We start from the raw sequence: 25,597 nt of genomic DNA on the forward strand, positions 1-25,597 counted from the left end.
TATAGAGTTTTTAGATCAAGCTGGAGGATGCTAATGATCGAGTATGTGAAAGTTGCTCCCTCTTCTTGTTGACTGTCTGGTTCAGCTATCTGTATTATTTTCCCTGTATAGTTTTTAATGGATTGTGTTTGACTGTTTGCCATATGCTATAGAATTCTTTATATAGTATTTCCAACTGACTTGATTGATTTATTGATAGCTACATTGTTCTGTTCATATTTAGTTTTGTTTCTTAACATCAGGCCAGTGAAAATACATGAAAAATGAGCGCTGTTAAGAAAGTTATTCATTAATTGGACTGCATTAGTTTTATTGGAGATTAGTCAGTGAAACATGTTTGGGGGGTTTGTTTCTCTATCATGACGGTTATATTGCAGTTATTAATTTGCCATGTGTGTCCATCATAAAATGAGGAAGGTGCACATTAACATTACACTATCCACTATAGACATGATGAAAAATGATGAAATAACATTGGTTATATTTTTTACTGTGATACATTTATTACTTTAATCAGCAGTTGTGTACATTATCAGAAACAGAATACCAGCAATAGACTGACTGTTTATATGATAAAAGTGTGTTTGGGTGTCTTTGTGTAGGAGGCTAATCTTGGGGCGTGAAGTGGGCTCATCTGACACACACACACACACACACACACACACACACACACACACACACACACACACACACACACACACACACACACACACACACACGGAGCTCCCCACCAGGTGTACAAACAGACCTGCAGAGAGCTACTTAAAGAAGTTCCCAGCCTCCAATTAGCATTAATAGCCCTTAAACCATAGGGGAAATGCATAGGGGTTTTGGTATGCTAATCAAAGGGCTAAAGAAGTGATCCAGGGATAAAAGAGAGCATGAAGAATAGGATGAGTGAAACAGAGATAGACAGGGAGGCAGAAGAGAGGGGATAAAGACGGATCAGTCAGAAAGAGGCAAAGTGAGGGTGGAAAAGAGCAAAGTCTTCAAAGAGATTGGAGAGCTGCTCGACTTCAGGGTGGCCTGAATGCTGCAGCTTCATGAGGGACGGCTGCCGGCCTTAAACAGCCTGTGAACAATCAGCCTATCAGGGACTCTGTTATAGCTTTATTGACTAACAAGCTTGGGGTCACTTTAGTGTTAAAGAGATTGAGAGAAAATCAAGTTTTCCCCCTTACCTCCTTCAAACAATGAACTCCCTCTTGATAGCAAACTTCCTGAGCGCTTCAACAACAAAAACTATCATTCAGTTATTTCTGACGACAGCCAGACGTTGGAAAAACTAATTAAAAATACTCCACAGTGGCCATCAAAGGGCCATTCTCTGGCCTGGTGTGAGCAGGTATTGGGCTGTTCCCCTTTCCGTTTTACCACACCCTCCACTGGCTCCAATAGAGATAACAAGTCTTAATGCAACGGCAAACAGTCGAACGGCGCGCTGGGGCCGATGTGATTAATGTGTCCGATTAGTGAGCTCACAAAGTTATCGGGGAAGGTAAACGGTCCGAGAGGGTGTGTGGGCTGGAGGACGCCAACTCATATCCCACCTTTACTGGCCCCAGCAAGACTAATTGCTCTAATTAATGAACTAAACTGATAACAACAACTGGGAAGGGGGGGGGGGTACACTTTAAGGATTCCACACATTCGCACACTAAAGATTCAAAATGAACACTGGCACTGCTTTACCAACTGTTCTTTGTGCTAATACTGTTAGACTACATATAAAATGGAAAACTGGAAAATTCATGAAGGACCTCGAGTCAGGTCAAAACTTTATTGAATGCACAATCAGCTGTTGACAGTCAGATAGAGTGGCTGACACAAACAGGATTTACTTGGCTTGGCTGCCCATCTAAACATCGGCCACTTGTGAATATTTCGAAACTCTTTTCAGAATTTTTCATCACTTCAAAGAGAACGACTTCATCTTTGATCAGTTAACTAATAAACATTCTCTAAATTCAAAGCTTCATAGTCTATGGAGCTCACATTCAGTATGCAATGACCACAGTTTGCTTGATACTGAAACAATAATAAATCGAATCAAAATAATAAATTGTGACAAAACTGAGTAATTCATTATCTTTAAACCTCTAAAAGTCCAAAAGCTATAAGGCTCACTAACTCTCCATGTTTTGGGTATATAGTGGGTTTACATGAAATGTAACAACAGTAAAATAAAAAAGATAACTTACATGACCTGATGTTGCAAGTACACTTTTTTCTAATACTGTTTTTAACAACTACTCTCTAACCATAAGTATAGTCAAAGCTCAAATGGCCTGTCTAAGATATGCACATACTATACTATGCACACTATCACATGTAAACACTGTCACTGAAAAAGTGAGGAAGAAAAGGTCTTTGATAGCTTCACTGATAAAGGACTCTAAAGACCAATACTGATATCTGGTGATTTAAAAATCTGAAATATCTTTTTCAGTCACACCAAACTCAAACAGATTTCATTACCATTTCTTATGCATGAATGTGTATGAGTCATTATTAAGATAATATGACAATGCGGTTTAAAAATAATCTGCCTGACTCTGCTGCAGCTGGTTGCTGTTGTGTGTTGCTCCAAACACATCTTTAGGAATGCCACAAAAGTCACACAGCTCCCAACGGGTTTACTTTTTAATTCTCATTTACCTGCTATTATAAATGCTGACACCCATCGGCAAATGGCTAATATCAGCTGATTCATCGGTCAGGCCCTATTCTAAGACATCTTCTCTCACTCGTGTAAAGTTGAGGTAAGAACACAGTTTCCCTGCTCGTTAACACGCTCTCCTGTGTTGCTGACCACTTTACAGATGATGCATGTGCAAACGGTCGCATATCGAGACCCGCTAGCAGTCATCGAGAGCTCATTCATTCACGCTTGGGTTGGGGTTTAATGTTTGACTTTGCTGCTGGCACATTACTCACATGTGTTGTGGCTGGTGTCAGCTTGTTTGTCTTGCAACAGTAAATGCTGGAGAGGTGAACACCGGCCCTACCTACAGTGTCAATCAGCCTCTCCCAGCAGAGGGAGAGGCAGCAATGACACACATTACTGTATTATACAAGCAACTACACACACTTTATTTATACAACGCTGAACTGTTACATCTTTTTCAAACATTACGACAATAAACCAAACTCCAATTATCATTTTAAAAGAAAAATATTGTCTGTAAAATTGAGGTTGTAGGCAACTTTAACAACCGGTTTTGCCTGGAGCAGACACTCTGTAATTGTTCCCAGGCAAGACTTCCTTGTCTCATTTTCTTCTCTTCACATAAAAAGCTATTGCTCTTCATAATGACAAATAAGTGACAGGACAAACAGTGCACTATTCACTTACCCAGTATTTGATGAGGGCAATATAAATTTGAGAATACAGGTAGGGCAGGAAGTCAGAGATAAGAGTCATCGTATCAGCGACCTGAGGTCACGAACACTAAAGAGCTTTGCAGAATGCTGGTGTGGCCGCTGTCGAGCTGGGATTGGCTAAAAAAAGTCTGAAACTGCGGGCTTCGAACGACTCGCTGCCTCTACAGCTATGTTTGTTTGCCGTTGTCAGGGGAGGCCTGGCAAAACACAACACACACATACACACGCAGAAATTCAAAAAGATCAGCCAAACGCTATCAATAAAGCTGAATGTTTGCTTCGGTTTGTAGAGCTGGGAGGCTCGCAGGCACAACATTGGCATAGTGCAGTACAAACAGAGCGAAATGCCATCAGTAGCTCATGGCTCACAGCCTGCCGGGGCTCGGCTATGACACGTTGTGCCTTTAGCTGTTCTAAATGAAGACAAGAAGACACAGATGGCATCCATTTAATCCTCGCTGTGTAAGATTGTTTTTAACAAAGGCCTCTTCTCAGTGGCATCGTCTCAGACAAGAGGCAGCGATACATGACGGCGGACAATCTTCGGCTATTATCGCCACAGCGGCCCCTCATCGTTTGCGATGGCTCTCTAGTAGTTAGAATGATGGATGCGCTGCTGGTTGTAAAACAATGTTCGTGTTCAGCAGATCAGCGTGTAACGCCGGATCCTGTGGCAGGGCTCGGGCAACATGAGCAGCACACTTACGGCGGCTCGGGGGCAACGCTTTAACCAAACACTGGCGCTAAACTGCATGTGTGGTGCTCTTCACATGCGGTCACGTGGGACTGCTCCTCTATAGCATGGCTGTTCACAGAGCAGGGAACAACAAGACTCCTTCATATATGAAGCAAACAGAAGGGCTATAGGACTAATGCACAATTAAAATTCACATGCAGAGGGTGAGATCATTCGTGCAGGCTTTCAGGGAGCAGGGGTTTAGAGTGAAGAGAGCTGTCCACAGAACAAGGACGGTTACTGTATGCAGAAGAGCCATCTGTGTGTGAGCGCTTCCTATGAGCTCAAAACAAGTCTCCAGAAATTCTCCACTGCTCTGACAATTCACTCATGCTCTTATTAGCAGTTATTGAAGAGCTGGCAGGTAGCCATTTGTGTCACTTGACTAAAATCTTCTCTCATCTGAAGGGCAAAGCCATTCTGCCTGGCATCAGCTTTCCAACCACCTCCCAACCTTCCTCTTTCAGGACCATGTGAATGTTGTCGAGTTTCCCAGCAGGCAAGTCACTTTTTTGGCTTGTCCTCTCAGCCCTGCAGCTTTAGAAAATAAATGGTGACGTGCCAGGAGGGCTCCCAGAGTGCTTCCCAAACAGCACAAACGCAACCGTTTACAGGTTTCTGCCTCCTAACAGACATCACTTCCTGACCTCAAGGCCACGCTCTGCTCCTCTGCTGCTGTCAGTGTCTAGACTTGACAAACATAAGCACACAAGAGTGGAGCCATCATGTTCCCTGAAAGACCTTCACCCTGCTGTCTTTATACACACACTTAAACACAGGTCCAGTTGGACAGTGAGAAAGGATCAGTCTGCTCTTATATATATTTCTTGGGTTATTAGTCTTTTATTGAATCAGTTTATTAATGTGGCTATTTCTTCATAGCAATGGTAGCAGGATTATTCTAGCAATAGCAATGTCAGTTCACTACTGTGACCCAGTTTCACACAGCTTTTCTTTGGTTCCGTATAAAGTCAAAAAGAGCAAATATCGTTAATGTGTTCATTTCAGGCACTGACGTGCGGTTCAAACCATATGTCCACAAGGGACAGCCAGGATGATAGCTTAAAAGGAGAGAAGGTAAAATGTTTTCTCAGAGACAGAACTTTACCGAGGAGGATGGACTAAAACCAAGTTTAAGAAAAGCAAGGATTATCGTGACATGTGAATCACGGAAAGCCTCTCTGGGAGAGTCCAAGAATAAAAATATGGTACAAAGTGCTGCATCAGGTTAAAATGTACCTGTTAAATATCAGAATTTGGTAAAACTGGTAATTTTGACTTCAAAATTACAGAAATAATTCTCATCTTTCAGGAACCAGTTGAATTTTCTCTCTAGCGCAAATCTCGTTTAAAGAGTGCTTGTAAAATGAACCTGCTGCCAGGTCATAAAAAAATTCAGTTAAAGGTTTTAATAATTTCATTGCAGCGCTAAACAGTTTCATTGTAGCAAGATAAGTATTGTCCTCCAAGATGAGAGACATTAACTAAATTTTAATGCTGTGTTTCCCTTCTAAGCATGAAGAGAATCCTGTAGGGTTTTAGCAGCTTTAACTACACATCACTGGCATCCAAGTGTCATCTACAGGAAAATATCTCCTCTTTGGCACCTCTCTCTTTCTTTACAAACACGTGGAGCGGCGGCTAGTTTTGTTTCTACTCCTGGCTTTTCCACATCTTTCCACCCACCAGCATCCACACCATCTTCTTGCTCTGAAATCACTCATGATTTGTCCACTGATAGAGTTGTGGCGCTGGTCTGATGTCACTCAAAATCTCCCTCAAAGCCCATTCTAGGTAACCACGTTACAGGCAGAATACATCCTCCCTCTGCTCCCTCACCGTCCACTGCATTTCTTCCAGAAGCTGGGCTCCCGATTCAATTTTTGCATCGATCTCGTGCAAAAAGAACAGCAAAGAAATCAGATCAGAGGAGTACTAAAAGCTTTCCCTCCAAATCAATCAAAATACATGAATAAGTTACTGGTGCCTTAGTATGTTTTAGGGCATATTACCTTAGTTATGCCATTTCAAATATGAAATCAAAACTACCGTAATCTATAGCAAAACTTCACATTATTTTCATTACTGGCCATGCTGCAGCCAGTGCAAAGATAATGGCTTAATGGCTGGTTGCAAGTCTCATATATTATGCCTGATGGAAAAACTGTGTCTAAATAAATGAATGGTTTCTGATTAATAGACTCATCTTTTCTCTCTCAAATCACTGGATAGGAAAACTGCTAAGCATACATGCGTTCCTGTGTGTGACTGCGCGAGTTGTCCTGCAGTCTGTCGGTGCACAGCGGCCGACTGGCTCCAGGTCCAACTGTGGCAAGGCCCGGGCAAATTCCTCACCCGGGTGCCCGAGTACTTAGACGTGTCACGGCCAACTTTGATGGATGACTTCTTGAAGGTAAAGAGATATGCATTTTACTGCTCGAAGCCTCCGCAGCGTCGCAGAGGGGGAGTATTCACGTGTGCACACAGTCATCAACATTGTGCCACTTACAGTGTGCATCACGGCCTTTTGTTAGCCAATGCTTAGTTCACTCTTGACAGCATCTCTCATTTTGTGACAACTTCTTATCCGGCGCTGGACAGCGGACAGAATTAACTTGCAGATTAAATGTTTGTGACTAGTATTGATTTATAGATCTGAACCAAAGTGAGACGTGTGCGTGCATGCGTGTGTGTCGGTGAGGCTGTGTTCTGATGGCCTGCATTAAAAAGAGTAATAACCTCACAGATGGTGAGGGGCCGGTCCGGAGCAGGCTATGTGATGGAGAACAATCGTTGGGGCTTGATTGCTCAAGGAACACAAGGCAGACCTGACAGGGGGAGGGGTACCAGTATCTATCTATATAGATAGATAGATGTGAGTGTGTGGATGTGAAGGAGAAAACTGCTGGAGGGGGTTGTTTAAGTTTAACTAGGCCACTGCTACCCATTACATGACTGACAATGATGTGGTTTGTCGCACACACAGAGTAGATCAAATCAAATTTCATATGCTGCTCCTGGCTTTCATATATTTGATTCATCATCACCTCAAGTATGTGGAAATCATTTGTATTCGTTCACAGCAGCACATTCATTCCTCCCTGTGGAGAGATGATTCAGTATTATATGGATAGGTGCAAAAGTCAGCCAGTGTAAAAGGACAATAAATCCTACTGTCACTTATGCAAAGTGATGTAAATGGGGTCCCTGATTAAGACACAGAGTCATTTAAAAAACAGGGACTGGCAGAACCTTGACACACACACTCAGTCTCCAGCTCTCACTTTTATACATGTATGTGCGCGCATACACACACACACACACGGTTCCATGTATCTCGAGACCTCTCTCTCTCTCTCTCACACACACACACACACACACACACACACACACACACACACACACACACACACTCACACACATGCTAAAATCCCCAGCCGCCCTGCGCCTGCCACCAGAGCAGTTTATCAAGTAATTATTGTTTGATTACAGCGTTTCATTATCTGCGCTGATTGAGTCACAACCGACGGCAAAGGTCAAGCGCCATTAACGCGCTGCTCCCGAAACATATTTCCGCGCCGTCCGCGTGTTTGCCCTCCCTCTCCTCTGAAAGGGCTAATTGCAAATGCATTTGTTTGAGGAAGAGGAGAGGAGAACACCCGCTCCAATCTCCCCCAAGTCCCAGTGAGACGGAATTATCAATGCTGTCCATAGTGTTCGTACAGCGACACACACACACACACACACACACACACACACACACACACACACACACACACACACACACACGGACGTACCAGCAGAGACACATGGGAGCTTTTTGGAAACGTACGCAATCAGACTTAACAACTGATACCAATCAAACACACATCCAACAGCTTTCATTAAACCGTTTTGGACAATAAGCGCGTGATTGGCTACTTATAATTTTACATATTAATAACGAGTCTTTAAGGCGCATATCTGAGCAGCATAATCATTGCATTTATCGAAATGTAAGAACTTAAACCTCAGGATTCGCTCTTTTAGCACTTTTCTTTTTTGCTTGTGAAGTTTGGAATTTTTTCAGATACACTGAAGGATAAATCGATACCTCTTTATTTTGATAATTTTTCTTTTAAATTACAAACAAACCAGGTAAAACCTCTAAGAGATTTTGTAGCACATTAGAAAAAGATATTTTGGGGGGTTCCACAGTCTAGTAAGCTTTTACTTCGTCTGTTTATTTATAACCAGTTCTTTGAGTCCTGATTTTTTTCAAGAAGCTTTGAATAAGATAAGATAAGATAAGATAACCTTTATTAGTCCCACACGTGGGAAATTTGTTTTGTCACAGCAGGAAGTGGACAGTGCAAAAGTTATGACGCAAAAATTAGATAAGAATTTTCTCACAAAGTGAAAGTTAGATCGAAATAACTTCCTCTGTGCTGCTGACGAACCAAGGGCTGTTTTCTTGTCAATTCTCAACAGGTCATTTTGACCCAGTTACAATTATAGTGGCATTTAATTTCAGTTTTTGGTTAGCGTCCAGGGTTTACCATAAATTCACAAACTGTCAATGAGCTGGATAAAGAGCCACATAACCTGTGTGGCTCTACACGGGTAGATCTCTGTACTGTAAACATAAATGCATCAAACAAACCATTGTGTAATACATGTAATGGCTCCATACCTTGGCGGGAAACCGATCTCTTGTTCATGCAGACGTTCTTTGAACACTGACAGCTCTTTATCAAACTCTAAAAGCTGTGGAAAGCAAAACAAAAAGACAGAGGCATCAATAAAACAACTACATATACCATTTCAGTTATTTTCTCACTGATGGGGTATTAATCAAAAAGCTGCTCTCAAAAATATATTCTTATCTCAAAAACTGACCAGATCAAAGTTTATATTAAAATATGGATCCAACAAACAGACACATGATAAGACATCATGCATGTCTTTGGACTGACTTTAATTTGATTTCTGATAATGACTGAACCCTACTACTGTTGAAGGAAAGTATGGGGGTATCTTCCTGTTAAAAGGGAGTTTTTTCTCCCCACTTTTTCCAAGTGCTTGCTCATACAGGGTCATCTAATTGTGGGAGTTTTGACTTTACCTCTTTTCCTTATAAGAAAAAAGCACCTTGAGGTGGCTGTTGTGATTCTGTGCTATATAAATAAAACTGAACTGAACTGAACTGAATAAGCCAGAGGGGAGACGTGGACAAGGTAGCAGATCATATTCAAATCATATTAAAAATGCAACAAAGTCTTTGTCAAATGCAAGATTTACATGATATACAATGTACAAAAAAGCAAGTCTCTCAAGAAAACCAACACAAGGTGATAAAGACGGAGAATGAGGCTCACATCTTTGGCCTTATTCAATGAAGTCCACATACCCCATGCTGGCAGGTATCGACAGCAGCTGACCAGTGTGTGTGTGTGTGTGTGTCACTAACTCTTTCCTACAGGGGTGGGGGGGTATAACTTTCCACACTGACAGTGCATCCACACACTCTTCATCAATCATGTCTCCTCACCCAGCTGTACTCACTCACTAGAGTGTACACACACACTTCCCCCAATTTCCCCCCTTTCACAAAACCCATAAATCATTAGTGAAAAGTGCAATTAGCGGCTCCTTGTACACATTAATTATCTGCGAGATGAACAGGTAGCTAGGGCACCTGCATGACTGCCTTCCTGAGAGACTGACAGCGACGTTTCCCAGCAACACCCTCCCGGAGGACCGCTCGCAGGTCCCGCCCTTTCCTTTCAAACAGGAAGACGTGCAGACGGAGGCGAGTCGTGTTTGTTTAGTAGTAAATTAGGCTATTGTACACGTTTCAAACACCATGCTACAATGATGGCCCGATGAAGACATCACCCGCAATAGTATGAGTGTGACAGCTTAACATTAATGACATTACGTCGGTGTATTACATGCAGCAATATGTTGATGGCTACACGATGAAATATCCAAATATTACCCATGAGCACCACGTCATCGCTGTTATTTGGAAGGACGTCCTCGCAAAGTGGAGACGGTGTCATGTCGGCGTTATGATATTAGAAGAAGGTAACTGCTGTTCTCCGTGTGCGCTGACATATTTATACATACGTGTATAACCGTCTAAGCGTTGTCTTCACATCAACGCTGAGTACGCACTTACACAAAAAATAAATAAATAAGCCCGTCGGTGTGTTCCTTCACGATGATGCTCTGCAGTGTTTGTGTGATTACGTGTCAGTGGTGTAGAACAGTGGTCATTACTTGAGGCAGAGGGGGCCTCGCAGACAGAGTCTCAGCGGTTCAGGAGGGCAGATGTGCTGCATTCATCAAACTCACACTGCCGGGGTCACAGGAGAGACTCACACACTGTGGATGAGGGATGGCAGAGCAGGGGATGCAACCCCACGCTCCACTGTACACAACCATCTCACCATCCAGCCACTGATGGCTTCTTTCAGTGCTGTTTTTTTCACATCTGACCAATACGGGGCTCTTCAGGCTGATCGAAAGCATTACTACTAATTGAGAGATTAAAAAAGATGTTGTAAAGATAAGTGAACCAATGTATATTTAGCATTACATTCTCATACTGGTGTAACAGAGAGCGTTGGAATACTCAATCACTGTTTTGAAGCCTCTGTATGAGTGTTATATAAGGTGGGTATAAGCCTCCAATGAATTTAGTGTCACAGGCTGGGTCTCCGACCCAGCACTCTGAGTTTTCTTTGTATTTTTTGATATGTTATTAGTTTGTGTTATTTCCTATTTTGCCTTTAGTTTAGGCAGTTATTGGTTATTGTTCCTGGGTTTTCTATGTTTTGGGGTTTGGTATTTATTCATCACGTGTTGGGTCTGTTGAGTTGTGTTGTCATGTTTAGTTGTTAGTATTTCCTGTTTTATTTTGACAATGTCATGTGTTCTTTGTTCATTGTATTTAGCTTTCTCTCCTGGTCCTGTCATTAGGTTTATGTCTGTCAGCTGTTCCCCCATGTGTCCCCACTTCCCCTGATCACCTCATGTCTGTATTTAAGCCTTTTGTTTTCTTCATGCCATTGTCGGTTCGTCTGTTTATCTCACCAGGGTCACAGTTTTAGTCATGGTCTTAGCCTGTTTACCTCACCTCAGTCATAGTTCTAGTTTTCATCTGTTATGTATTATTAGTCTTAGTCATGGTCTTTGTTTATTATTTTTCCACCACAGTCATAGTTTAGGTTTTGGTCTCAGTACCATTTAGTATTTTGTTTCTTAGTGTTTTGCCTGTTTGTTTTTGGTCTCTTGGTTCATTTCCCTGCCGTCATCGCATTAAAGGTTCACCTTTCTGTTAATCATTACAATTCCTCGTCATCATCTGCTTTTGGGTCCTGTTTCCACACACATCGGCGCACCCCGCCGTGACATTTAGCACATCTTGTATCAGTCAACAGTTTTCCTCAGTCCCTCTGGTATTTGTTTCAGTGTCTTCCCTCAAAGTTTAGAGTAGAATAACTCTGTAGCGTTAAACTAGCGTTTAGACGCTAATATTTATTAGAATTGATCTCTATTGACAACATAGTTATATATATAGTGCCAAATAACAACAACAGTCACCTCAAGGTGCTTTATATTATAAGACAAACATCCAACAGAAAGAAAACCCAAATAATCAGACGACTGCGGGAAGGAAAAACTCCCTTTTAGCAGGAAGAAACCTTCTGCAGAACCAGGCTCAGGGAGGGGCAGCCATCTGCTGCGACCGGTTAGGGGTGAGGGTGTCTGTTTCCTGAATCCAAACTGGAAGCTGGTTCCAGGGAAGAGAAACTTGGAAGTTAAAGGCTCTCTCTGCCCTTTTACTGTCCTAAGCCCAACAAGTAAGTCAGCAGTCTGAGAGTGAAGTGCTCTATTGGGATGATACGTTATTATAAGGTTTTTAAGACAAGGCGGGGCCTGATTATTCAAGACCTTGTATGTGAACTGTGAATGTGTGACTGAAGAGGCACATTATTCAAAAGAAAAAAAAAGAAAATATGCACACAACATATATCCCATATTTTTTCCTTTTAAGGCTATTTTGCTTCCTCTGTTAAACATCTTGATGTATTTCAGAAAGTTTTGTGTATCGCTGTTATTGCAGGAAACATATAGTGACAGTATTGTGAGTTATAGTGCGAAGTATCTGTGCATTCACAGGTGTGATAATGTTTGAGGTAAAGCAGCTCAGACTGATAGAGTGTGACAGTTTAAATAACAGGGGATAAGCAACATATGGCTGTGTGTATTCAAGTAGTGTGTGTGTGTTCGTGTGCCTTAAGTGAATGTTGAGTAATTCACCCAGGTGAATGGAAAACCCTGCAGTCACAAATTTCACACTACATTTCATCCCGGGTCAATTAAGCAGAATGCTCTGGTGCTGTGTTAGGTCAGTGCTTTAAAAAAAGAAGCAGAAGAAGAAGAAGAAGAAAGCATCTGATATCAGTTCAAGGCCTCGTGACATTATAAAGCCAGCAGGAGTTTGTAAACCAGAAATGACCTTGTGGGAGTTGTGGAGGAGGTGGCGTGAGACGATGCCACTCTGGCAATGCTAAGGAGGGGGAAAAGATGAAGAAGTGTCCGGATAAAAACTACCTTGTCATGGGCTCAAATTTCTGACTGTGCTTGGATAATCGCCGCGCTCTTAAATCAGACTGGCGTTGATAGCTAAGAGGCAGGAAGCCGAGAGGGGTACAAAGAGGGCGAAAGGGCATCTTGGGCCTCCGAGTGTTCCTCTCAGCATGCTGCCCGCTCATCCACCAACTGTAATTGTGCTTTGATTTACGCATCGTCAAATATCCCCCGTGACAACACCTGCTGCTGTTAAAACTCATCAATAAATGTTGGGGTGAAAGGTCATTTAATTTGATTTTTACACCTCACACTTGGCTTTCATTGCAGGGGCTGTATTTTCCCCGCTTTTTTTATGGGATCTTCATTATTTTGTGCAGAAAACCGATAAACCGTCAGCGACGCCGGCCGGGGATGGCTGATTGGGAGCTGAGATGGGCCGACCAAGGCTGGATTTAACTTCACAATTATTCTGATAAAATAAAATAAAAAAATAAAAAACGTAAAAAAATTCAACGGCAGCTTGGGCCCACTGTCTCTTAGAGCCATATATTCTGATAAGCCTAAGTAAGCCGTCAATACTTTCCTAAAGCGTTCAGAAGAAAGGCGAGTTAAATTAAAAGAAATACTCATTGTAGCATCAATTTATATAAAGGTCAGATTTCATTTAGCATGGCTTCTGTATTGCCACTTAAGTGCTCTGACAGGTGAAATATGAAAGAACTTCGGGCTGAGGCAGCATTTGTTCTTTAGGGGTTTTTTTTATGTCCCTCTCATGTTTAAAATGTCTCCGGGCTTTTGAGTAATGCTGAAGACTACGCTGCCAGCATGACAAGGAGAGGCACGCCAGACAGAAAGGTTCATCACTTGCTAAAGCTAGTACACAAACGCACCCTCCTCCCCTCTCCTGGTCCCCCCCCAATCTGCCGACACACGCTGATAAAGTTACAATAAAGAGATACTGAAACAAAATCAATGGGAGTGGAGGAGGGAGACTTGCCCTGTGTGTGTTTGTGCGTGTCTTCCAGGAAAGGCAGAAACTGCACGAGTGTGCACCATGGATGCTTGCACAGCCTCACAAACACACACACCACGCTCCTCCCATCTTTCCACCGGAGCAAGGCCCCATGGTGCCCCTTGACGCCATGAGCGCCCAGAAAATTTAATCTTCCCAAATACTCATCAGGGCTCTCCATCGTCCTGCCGTGACAGCGCCGGGGATAATTAATTATACAATTTCGATGGGAATATCGACTAAACAAACCTATTAATCATAGCAAAAGTCAATAGGCATGGACACATTCAATCATGTCCCGGCCAATGATTACTCCTCTCAAAATACAATAATTATTTTCAAGAGCTGCCTCGAATTAAATTTCTGTCAAGCTGGTACAAGTCTTGCAGTTGATGAAGGATGCAATGGATTTTTTTTCTTTCCCCCCCTTCCCCAGTGGAGGAGTGTAAGGAGGGACATTTATCCTTTTGGAAAGGTAGTTTGTTTTATAAGGATCATAACACGGTGTGTTTAACTAGACCATGACCATCAGATTATCTCTGATGCCCCCATTATGTCATCCATCTTGTCTGGCTTGGTGAGGAGGCAGAGAGAGAGGGAGGAAGGGAGAAGGAAATGAAGGTGAAGGGAGGGTGGGGTACCTCAGCCTCCCCACAGCTACTGTTTCGCAGTTAGGGGACATTTCTGCTGGTCAGATTCAATCATGCTTTACTGGACAGCATGCAATCAGACATCCACATCGACTTTCCTTACTGAAGACTCGCAGTCTTCTACATTTTACCTTATAAGCAAGAATGTTTATTTTCTAGTTTCTGGATTATTTGGCTACCTTAATATGCATTTACAGTAAAAACGCTTAAAATAAGTCCATAATAGGATATACTGTATCTCAGCAGTTGAAGAAGAAAGAAGAAAAACAGAAGGACACTGAGCTTGCTTGAAGCCAAACAAATGTCACATAAAAGATAATGCTGAACTCAGTAAATTTTGGAAGTTAAGGAAAGTAACTGAAAATACTTTTTTCCCCACAATTCCAATTCCAAAATATGCCAGCTTACTTTGAACCATCTGTTTGGCTGCGTTAGGCCACTCTAAACAATTGAAAATATTCAGTGGCTTCATTTAATTTATTGACACGCAAACACGGCTAATGGAAAATCAAGTGGGCGCTTTTTTTCAGCTCAGTGAGATGCACGTCACGTGACTTATAAACGCACAGAGCAGGAAAATCAACATTATCATGCGGCATATGAATAAACCCCGGACGGCCCAAGAAAATCAATATAATTACATGGATTTAAAAATATATATATTTCTCAATGTGACAAGAGACATGTGCAAAATCATACAACTTCACTTAAAAAGGCATGAATTGAATTAGCAGTAATAACGAGCTCACATTAAACCACACTGTCCTTGTGATACAAACCCAGTGCAAGTTCATAAATGATAACGCTGATTTATTACCCAAAACTTTAACTTAACAAGGTTAATAAACTCTGCCGCTTCACTGCCAATTCTGCTGTGTGTGTGTGTGTGTTTGTCATTCATGTTTTTTAACAAGGTCCAACTTTGAACTACTTAATGTAATATACAACCATATAAAAGTGGAAGTGCGTTCCTCTGCTGTTTTTCTTCTGCAGACGCTGAACACGTCTCGTCTGCACTGAGTGCTGCTTAAAAGTTATTCCCTACATTTGGCCTCTTGACTGGGGAAAAAGAGTGTTTGTTTGTTAGGTATGTGAGGGCATCTGCACCACTCAGGTCAGCAGCTGCAACCTAATTATTTTAACCTTTCTGTGCTACTGTGCAGACATGAGGAGTCATTTTGAACTTGTTCTTTTGCTTTGTTGATTTCACAGTCAGTCAGTGGCGGTCATTACACAGTGAAAAAAGAATGTATATGACAGTTGATCAAGGAAATTAAACTCGTAATAGATAAGAGGTGAGAAAGTAGATGATTATATAAAAGTTAAAGGAGTGACTTACTGAGGTCCCATTGTCTTCCCGGAATACTTCCTGGTTGACATAATTAAAAAGCTTCTTTTCAATTTGAAGAATAACCTGAATCAGTGGAAAGAGAGAAATTGCACTCTGATTAATAGCAATACTAATGTGAACTTCACTCAGTAATTAGAGAACTAATGAACAGCATTGAGCTGCAGCAGCAGACAGCACTGTTATCTCTACACGTGTCTCATCGAGGCTTTACACTGACCTTGGCACCTCGGGGTCAGGTGTATCAAAGCAGAAAATAAGCAGTATTTGAAGTTTCATTACACAGGTCAAAACCTACAATTTTTTACATTAAATATGGTATTCGAATATTGTCATTTACTTACTAACAAAAGGGTTAGACCTATATTAATACCTTAATATCAGTAGGATAAAAGCAATGAAGTTTGACACACTGACCAACAGTGAGCAGTCTCACAGTCTTGACCTTTAAAACAGCAAACACTGTAATGTGTTGGCTATGATTACATTTAATCCTTAACTTATACCTGCTTCCAACGGTAGACTGTATATAAATGATGGACACGGTGACGTTGACATCTCCTGAACTGAATATTTAGGCCCTTAACAACTTGGTGTTTTAGAACTGGATCACGAGGTAGGCTCGCCCTAAACCATAACCTGCTATGAAATAATGAACATCATGTCATACCAGTAAGACTTTAAACTAAAGAATGAGACCATAAACTCATCAGGACAGTGTCTACGTAGTTCATCGACAGAGTTTCATACAATCTGACTTTGTGCAAACAGAGGTGTCGCCCCCTGTGGGTGGAAGGATTGGACCAGCCTACATTGGGTTAGTCCAGGGGTGGGCAATCTCAGTCCACGAGGGCCGATGTCCCTGCAGGTTTTAGATCTCACCTTGGGTCAACACTCCTGAATCACATGATTAGTTCGTTACCAGGCCTCTGGAGAACTTCAGGACATGTTGAGGAGCTAATTTAGCCATTTAAATCAGCTGTGTTGGTTCGAGGACACATCTAAAACCTGCAGGGACACCGGCCCTCGTGGACTGAGATTGCCCACCCCTGGGTTAGTCAGTGAATACACAGTCCCACAAAAGGACTGTATTTGTTTTTTTGTTTGGGGTTTTTTTTTTTGTAAGCGTTGATGAAATGATGCTTCAAAGCAGAAGAACTCACCTTTCGGTCATTATCAGTTTCTTGAAATACTAGCTTGTGAATTTCATTGTTGTCGGTTCTGATTGTCTGCATGGTGGCATCAGAGCAGAGTTTCTGGACATAAGAAAGCAACAGGATAGAGGATTATTGGAATGTTTATTCATTTGATGTCACTAACATGCAAACCATCTATGATATAATTTCTAGTTTACAGTTACTGGCACGTTAATATACAGCATACACTAGTTTCTCAGTATACCTCAACACCATTCGTTAAACACTGTGGTGTATTTGAATGACTTATAAAGAGCCAACCCACAAACAGCCACCTCACTGTCCCCTCTCTTTATCTGGGTCTATGTACTGACCCCATGGACTGTGTGCATGGTTAAATTCTTCTTTGTGGACTCTCTTAACAATTAGTTAAACATTCGGCCATCTGTGTTTGAAGACAGTTGAATGAGGAAATCCCTTAGCCAGTGGTTCCCATACCACACAGCAGAGAGCCAGTGACCTGATTCAAATTCAAAGCACAGATCTGATAATCGGGTCAAGCCAATATAGCGAGCAGAAAAAGGCCCTTTAGACCGAAATGTCACAAATCAGTCCTGCTTCGGCCATGAAGAAATGGCACACCAGATTAGAACAAACACCATGCCCTGAGAGAAAGTGGAACAACTCCTCGAACCCCCCTTCCACCGCCTCAGCCCCATTCCTTCATGCTTACCCCCACTCCCCCAAAAGCAACTTTCTAAAGCCCTAACAAATCGCTCCATCTTTCACTCATTTAGGCCTTCCAAATGCAGGGTCAATATGGTCCCCTGGCAGCCAAATGCTAATGCGCTTAAGTGTGCTTAAGCAGCTTTGTGCAATGAATAGGCCAAAGAAGGAGCTAGTGAGAAGGGCAAGAGATACTTTCCCTGTCAAAAAGTCATTGTAGCCACAGCTAGCAAAGACAATTGAAGAAGGTCATTTGGGGGTGTTTGATTACTGCTAAATGTAACAGTACTGTAATATAATACATAACTGATTTAAAAAAATAATAATTTTAAGATATCATCAGCAAAAACTCTTAGAAATCTTCAAGAAGATTGTGAGATGTGGTGAATTTTGCATTTTTTTTAAAATCAGGGCTATTAAAAGCACCCTAACGTTTTTTGGGTTTCTACAAACATCGGACTCCAGTAATTCTTCCAAGTGGGTGCCCTTCTGTCGCCTTGCTTTGCAAATCCAAAAATCAGTCAAGCAGAAATCCCTGGCCACTTCACAGTTACAACTGAAGCCAGAAGCTTACACTGCTCGCTGGCACAATAAGCATCAATATTTAAAGGACAGAAATAGCCACTCCATTCATGTTCAAATGATTTCAATAATCCGTTAAGCGATACTTGAATCGCCGGCACAGTTAAATGTATGTAGATATGGACAGACAGAAGATGATACATATAGGTTTCAGCTAGGAGAAGAACAGAATGATGTAATTCTCAGTGAGATAACTGAGGTTTTGTATTCTTGTAGGTCTATATTGTGTGCCAAGAGTGTCACTGCTGGGAGGGTTCAATTAGAAAAAAAAGACAATTAGCTAATGCTTTTTCTGGTGGGAAAAAATGTCTTTTCCCAGAATGATTACACTTTAGCTACCTGAAGAAAGGAAACCACTTTAACTTAAAGCAAACAAATGATTCCAGATGCAGACTCTGTGTTTAGCCCGTTGGAAAAATAACAGGTATTTTACACAAATAGCAACCGGTGCAGACGGACCTTAAGGTATCCCAGCTCTGGACATCTGCGCATGTTAACAATCGATCCATTCCTATGTTTAACAACTGAGTAATCATTGCCGTTGGTGGTGGTTGATTGCACTGGATTGATCACAGCTCCCCTACTGTCATCTTCTGCGTCAAACATCCCACTCATTTAAGACGCGCCCGCTCATCCCAGTGGCTCTGTCATAAGATCCGCACACCAGACACTGAGGATGTCTGGGGGAAAATGAGAAGCCCATGCTGTCACTTAAGGCTATATCAGTGTGGTGCTGTGTCTTTTCCGCTGCCAACAGAGCCCAGGTGCTTGGGCAGAATCTTTGAACAGATATCTCCCTTCAAAGCCGCAGCTTCCTAAGCACATTAAATGTAGAAACTGCCTCACTGACCATCCTAAATGACATTACCATAATTCTGCAATTGGCTTCTCATTTGATATATGCCAATTAGTCTGTGGGAAGAAGAAGAAGTCTGGCAAAGGGAAAATATTAACAGACAGCTGTCAGCGTACAACGCTGTAGTCCAAAGGACAGTGTGGATGTCTTCACTGCTGTGGCCTCTTTAACAGATCCTGCAAAGTGACTTGGCATTGCGTCTCTGCATTATGGGTCACAGGTCAGCACTGTGTGTTTGTCCAGGGCCAGAGGGGCCGGGTGGGGTTGGGGGGCTGGGATGAGAGGCGGAGGAAGGTGCTGGCTTTGTGCATCAATGGAGGATAATCTCATGACTGTCGAAGGAGGAAGCGGCTGCTTAAAGGAGCTCTCTATTCCAGCTGCTCTCCTTAGAAGAGAGGTTAAAGCAATCTGTCCCACTTCAAAGACCGAGGACGCGCACACACACACACACACACACACACACACACACACACACACACACACACACACACACACACACACACACACACAAACTAGCATTCAAGCCTTCTGTGTTTGGTGCTGCCAACAGATGGACATGATCCACCGTTCCCAGCTTAAACACTAAGAAACCCTCTCAGGGCAGCATAGCAGTCTTGACAATGTGCAAAGGTTTGTTTCACAAGTCAACATTTAGAAGAGGAAAAAGGCTAATGGGATGCACAAACAGAAGGGAGCATTCAATGAAAATCACACCGCTCAGGTTTAAAAGACGAACAAGATTTCAGATATTAAATACAATAAAAGTATCTCTTGATTTTTTTTAACATTAACTAACCTTTATGTTTTACCTTTTTATTGCTCAAAACAAAATAAATGAAAGGCAACGCTGGAAAATTAATTTCATATTCAAGGCATGTAGTTTATTATATGCTTTTATTTCATGTAAACTGCATGTCCCAACCTATGTGATGGACCCCCCCCCTCCCACAGAAGCCCAGTGATTATTAAGGAAAGTATGAGAGCGTGTGCAGAAAGAGACAAGAGGATGAGTGGACAATGAGCTAAGTATTCATTCTTCATTACTAGAGGCAGGGGACGGGGGCTCCCCTCTGTGTCAGCGGGAGCACTGGCATTGTCAGAATGCACCATTATTTTCTAGCTGCCACGCAAAGCCAAGCTGCCAGCTGAGTTAAGGTGTGCCAGCCGGGGTGGCAGGTTCAGCGCGAATTGCTCGGCACTCCGATCGCTTTTATTCCACTCGCCGTCGTTCATCACGCTCATCCTGCGCACGCGATTGCGACATCTGCACGAACGAGGGGAGAAGGTGGCATCCAAAGTAGCAGACAACAAATTCGGCCATGCTTTCCTGCCAGCTATTACACAGGAGAGCCAGTAAATCAGCTGTGACCCCTCCCCACCTCATCTGACTGGACACAAGCCAGAGTTATCCACTCCGCTCTCCCTGTGACTGGCTAATTTAATGTCTCCAAACACAGTGGATTCATCACTGACACACACACACACACACACACATATATACAGTGGTAAGGGGATTCAGCGTGAACGCAAAGTTAGTCTGTGTGACCCACTTGGTCGGCGGCTGACCCCAGTAAACCTGGCCTGTGTCCTCCCCTGACACCAAGTGAGACACACAGAACTCTCACTCCTTTCCATGAACTCAGTGAGCAGCGGTGAGAGCTGATGTTGATGGCCAATGGCAGTGTGCGCGTTGTAGGAGGTCCTCTAACCTGCCACGCCCTTGCTAAAAAAGAAAAAGAAAAAAAAGAGCTTGGTAAGAGGTAAGAGGGCGTGCGAGGTAGTGATAATGTGCCCTATTTATCTTGTGCATTATAACATCTGGGAAACTTCTCTAAAAACAATGGCACAATGAGGGCTGCCATTCTGGCTTTACCTTCAGAAACCCACCAAAAGCATTTGTCCCCCTGGAATTGATAATGGACAGGCCACAAATCATTCGGGACAACAGGACGGAGGGTTGTGTGAGAGAGAAACTCAATGTATGTGTATGTTTTGTGTGTGTGTGTGTGTGTGTGTTCACCCCTGGTATTTAACTTCTCTGCTGGCCCATTCTGCAGGGCCCCGCAGGACAAATTGCCCTGCATGGTTGTCTTTGAGAGGCAGTGCAGCGCGCAGAGAAAGGGACAGGGCTGAAACACAAGGAACAGGCCTATAAAAATTCATCACTTTGACCCCTGTGACCTCCAACTACTGGGTTGTTTTTTTTTTCCTCTTTTTACTCACGCATACACACACAGATGCACGAGCACGCACTTGGCCACCCACCCAAGCTTGGAGCTGAGGGGAGTTATTCAGAAATCATCTATTCGAGTTAAGTTTTTAAAGAGAAACGGACAGTTGCTGCGACAAGTCGGCTCGAGCTGCAGAAACGCACTAAGCCTCGTGATCTCTCTGTCTCTTTCTCTCGCACATGCACACTTGCTGCTGACACAATAGCCGCAGAAAAGCTTTCTACACAGGAAAAGGCCACCAGATGCTTCATTGTGACTGTGTCTCTGTGTAAAGTAGTGGCAGTAAAAGGAGGCTGGGCTCTCCAGAGCCATATTAGTCCCAGTAAGAGGAGGGCATTGTCTCAGGCCCGGACTCTTGACACATTACTGCCACCTGTACAAAGAAAACCTAATGAGAGATTTAATCTGAGAAACCTCCCCTGCCACTTTTAGTCAGCACTTTGAAACCAACCGCGGCAGATGTCTGCAAGACTGTTTAACGTACCGGCTTCTCTTAACCTCTCAATAAAGCCGTGCATGCTTAAATTGCTCAATAGCCATTCATTTGAATGTTAGCTGCACTTATTACAATTCCTCCCAAAAAAAGGGAGCTTTGTGATGTGAAGGAGTAGCCGGCAGCGCCACGGCCATTCACGACTTCTTCTTAACACCTCGGACCTAAAGACGGCATTTATCCTGTTAATGAGAAAACAAATTCACATCCAACCGTGAAGCAATCATTGTAGCGCATTAAAATATAGGCGGCAGCAGCGCTATTGATAGAGTATAAGCACTTACTAAGCACCTGAAAACATTGCTCTCTCATTTAATTTACCTGCTCCTGCAGCAGCTCTAAACCGCAGGAATCAATTAAAGGAAACAGACAGCGAGGTGATTTGTCGTTGCCGAGTCAATTAGGGAATATCGAAGGCCCAATCACTGATTGGTGATTAGTGACGGTCCAATAAGCATACAGAGTATGTTGAGTTCATTACTCTGGTATTCGATAAAATCAGGTCCTAACAATTAATGAGAGAGTAATTCTGTACTCTTCGAAAGAGGCCGGAGCGTGGTTAGCACTGTAAACGAGACGCGCTGCAATCATGGAGACTCTTCCACAACTTTTGAAGAAGCAAATTAAACACAGACTTCATCAAATGTTAAAAACATATCTTCATACGTGTAACAAATGAGTTGTTCTTGTTCTGAGAGAGCATTTGATGGCTTTTTCAGTCAGGCGGGCCGGCAGGTGACCAGCTTCCTTCCTACTGGTAGGACCCCAGTAAACCCTCATCACACACAAAGAACGCAGACTTATTTGAAGCACCACCCGTTAATTTGTTTGCACCATTTCATCTAAATGATGTGCTTGTCCACCAGGGTGAGAGAGAGGGAGAGGTGTAATTCAGCAAAGGAAAGGGGAAAAGGGAAGGTAACAGAGGAGGAGGCGGAGGGGTCTTGACATCCCCCACCACAGGGCGCTAGGCAACCATCTAGTGGGTGGGCTTTGTGATACATTTTACCAATTTTTCATGCCCATCCCTCTTGATGTGACCCCACTCAGGGCCTTTTATATCAGTGACAGCTCTGCGCAGGAAAACATGCTGCCGCTCTGATAGCATGAAATCGGGAACAAAGACCCCCAAGGAGAGGAGAAGGGGGCCACCGAGGCACGCTGTGCTCCGGGCCCGCCTGGCTCTGGACACAAACAGATGTTAGGACAGCCCCGGCCCCCGGCCCTGTCGGAGAAATGTGCCTGAGATGCATTGTTTTGGGCCTCCTCTAAGACAAAAACTTGAGCCACTCCTTCTGAAAGGGCCTGGCAATATGTTCGCCACCGATAAATCACAAGGGAGAGTGAGAGAAAGGGCCATGAATTCTCAATGTGGCCCTTAATGGGCCCTCTTAAATATGATGGGATATTTGTGTGTGGATGTGAATGGAGCCCGGTGACTTTTAATGTCAGTGGGCAGAGTTGTTTAAAAGCCCGTGGTGCCAACACCGGGTTTACAGCTGTGTTACAATGAGCCATTGTCGAGTAACATCACTCTGGTGCTGACAGTAAAGATTCACACTGGGAATCCTGTCGGCCAACTTGTTTAAATAATCCTTGCAGGTTTGCCGGCTTCCTTAACAACAGGGGAATGTTTATTCTTTGTCATCGCTTTTCAAAGTTTGCAGTGGAATGAGCCCAAGCTCGCAAACGCCACGAGTTAAATAGTTCCCTGATTTGAAAAAGGAATCATGTCTGACTTGCGACGTGCCGCTATTCTCATAAAGACTGCTTCTTGTGCTTATATGCGTTATGATTCAAATGCTGCATGTGTGCATGTTTGTGCACAGCCCGCAGCGACGACATGTGCCACTCAATCCTTCAGAGGGACAGAGAAAAAACTATTATTGTGCTCTGTTTTACAAACGCTGAGGACTGCATTAGTCAAAAATAGACTGACATCATACAAGTCGGACACTATGTACCAGGCACAAAGAGATCCCTATCCTTCACAGTTTATGCCACATTTCATCTGGACTAAATAACAGCATCACTGTTAGCTGTTGTCGTTCCTCCCTGGGTTATTTTTCAAAGCCGGGTGTCCATACTGACTAACAGAAGATGAGACAAACCATCAATAAAGCAAAACATAAAGAAAGACTGTGGTGGAAGCCAAAGTTGATTATTCATGATTTATAGAGCTCTTATGTTGCTTAGACAAAACAATGGATTAAATGTTTTTAAGTCATGCATTGAGTCCACTGGTATTCACAGACAGACCTGATTGATCACTAAATCAATTTATAGTATCTATATTGTTTGTATAAAACTTATCAGGTGCACTGTGGGTGTTACACTGTGGCATGATATGAACCAATAGTAAAGAGCCATCTCTCTAGAACCTTTAAAGGAATCTTCAAAGGTGCATCACCTTACGGCGCGCTTTTCATTTGTTGATTAGCTGAGTATTAACTAGAGATGGCACGATAACACTTTTTTATGTCCGATACCGATATCATAAATTTGGATCTCTGCTGATACCGATATGAATCCGATATATATATAATCAATAAAACAGTTTTTTATTAAATATCTTGCTGAATTTTGTATAAGTTCATACTCAAGTTTTAAAAACCAAAACACTAAAGCTATTCTGTTATACCTGTATGCAAAAAATACACTGCACCCAAAATATTTCACAGATCAGCAACACTGATCAATCTAATAGACATAAACCTGCACCATCCTCCCTATTCTGCTATTTTAAAGAGAACTTAGTGGAAATATTAAACAACCTAGCTAATAGCGCTGCCAACTCCCAGCAAAAAAAATAGGAAACCACCCCCCACCCTTTGCCTTGTGATGCTTAATCGACATAATCGACTTTAATTTAATGCACGTGTAAAACAAATGCACAGGAATCAATTATTTTTCAACAATAATGAAATAGATTCAACATCTTTCTTCAACAGAATTGCAGACTGCACAGATGGTACCTTCCCAAAGGAAAAAGTAGTATAGCTTACTAGGGTATATTAGACTTAACAGTTTCTATATACAGTAATGGACTTCTATATATTTTACATCAGATGAAAACTTTGGTTGTAAGATTCAGATAATTATTTATTAAAAGCTGGAGAATAAGAAAGAAAAGTATTTCTTTGTATCCCCCCTTTCCCTGGCAAAACTTTGCTAGATCCGCCCCTGCACAGTTACCAGCTAAATAAATTCTAACAACAGCTTATCAAGCTTAAACGTGCTGCTGTTGTTCAGCCTGGTTTCCTCTTTCTGGCGCAAAGTGGGTGATAAACAAACAAGAGAGACGGGACTCGCGACAGAAAAGCCGATCAGCTGATCATTGATCAGTTTCAATTTGAAGTAGCAACAGGAGAGGGAGGGGGAGAGAAGAGGCAGTCGCTCATTATATCGGTTGTTAAGCTTAACGTGGGAATGCTTTACAAACATTCAGAGATGAACTTACATATATGCTTTACTTCTCTGGGATAGCTCTCTCGGAGATGAAATGCCGGTTTGGTAGCGAGGCTCCAAATGCTCAACCAGACCGCCGAGAGGTCGCCACAGCCGCTCTATGACGTGACGCATACTGCTCCGAAGTGCTAAGGTCATGAGCTGGGTTACGCCATGTCGCAAGTTTTGTGAGGTACTTTTGTAATATTTAATGGATCGGATTACATTTTTTATTTCTCTCTGATATCCGATCCAGTAATTTAGGTCAGTATCGGACCGATACCGATATGTAGAATCCCTAGTATTAACCAATTAAAAGATGTAAGTTCCTCCTTTTTTTACATTTTAAAAAATAGACATTAAGTCAGTTAAAGAGAATGTAATCAACAGATTAACTGAGTAATGGTCAACTC

General features: G+C 42.6%; 1 protein-coding gene across 4 annotated transcripts in view; it reads right to left on the reverse strand.

The window, feature by feature from the left end:
* Positions 1-25,597, reverse strand: part of inpp5a (inositol polyphosphate-5-phosphatase A) — a 157,970-nt gene that overhangs the window by 9,154 nt on the left and 123,219 nt on the right. For all 4 annotated transcript variants that reach the window (XM_085478373.1, XM_085478372.1, XM_085478374.1 and 1 more), the window contains 3 exons: positions 16,877-16,969; positions 15,705-15,779; positions 8,793-8,866 (listed from right to left, as the gene is read on the reverse strand). In XM_085478373.1, the coding sequence (XP_085334499.1) occupies positions 8,793-8,866; positions 15,705-15,779; positions 16,877-16,969 (242 nt within the window). The remainder of the gene's footprint in view (positions 1-8,792; positions 8,867-15,704; positions 15,780-16,876; positions 16,970-25,597) is intronic.

This window comes from Copadichromis virginalis, linkage group LG13 (genome assembly GCF_057382275.1).
Source record: "Copadichromis virginalis isolate Kocher_CV1m ecotype Utaka linkage group LG13, C_Virginalis_male_GT1.1, whole genome shotgun sequence".
NCBI lineage: Eukaryota > Metazoa > Chordata > Actinopteri > Cichliformes > Cichlidae > Copadichromis > Copadichromis virginalis.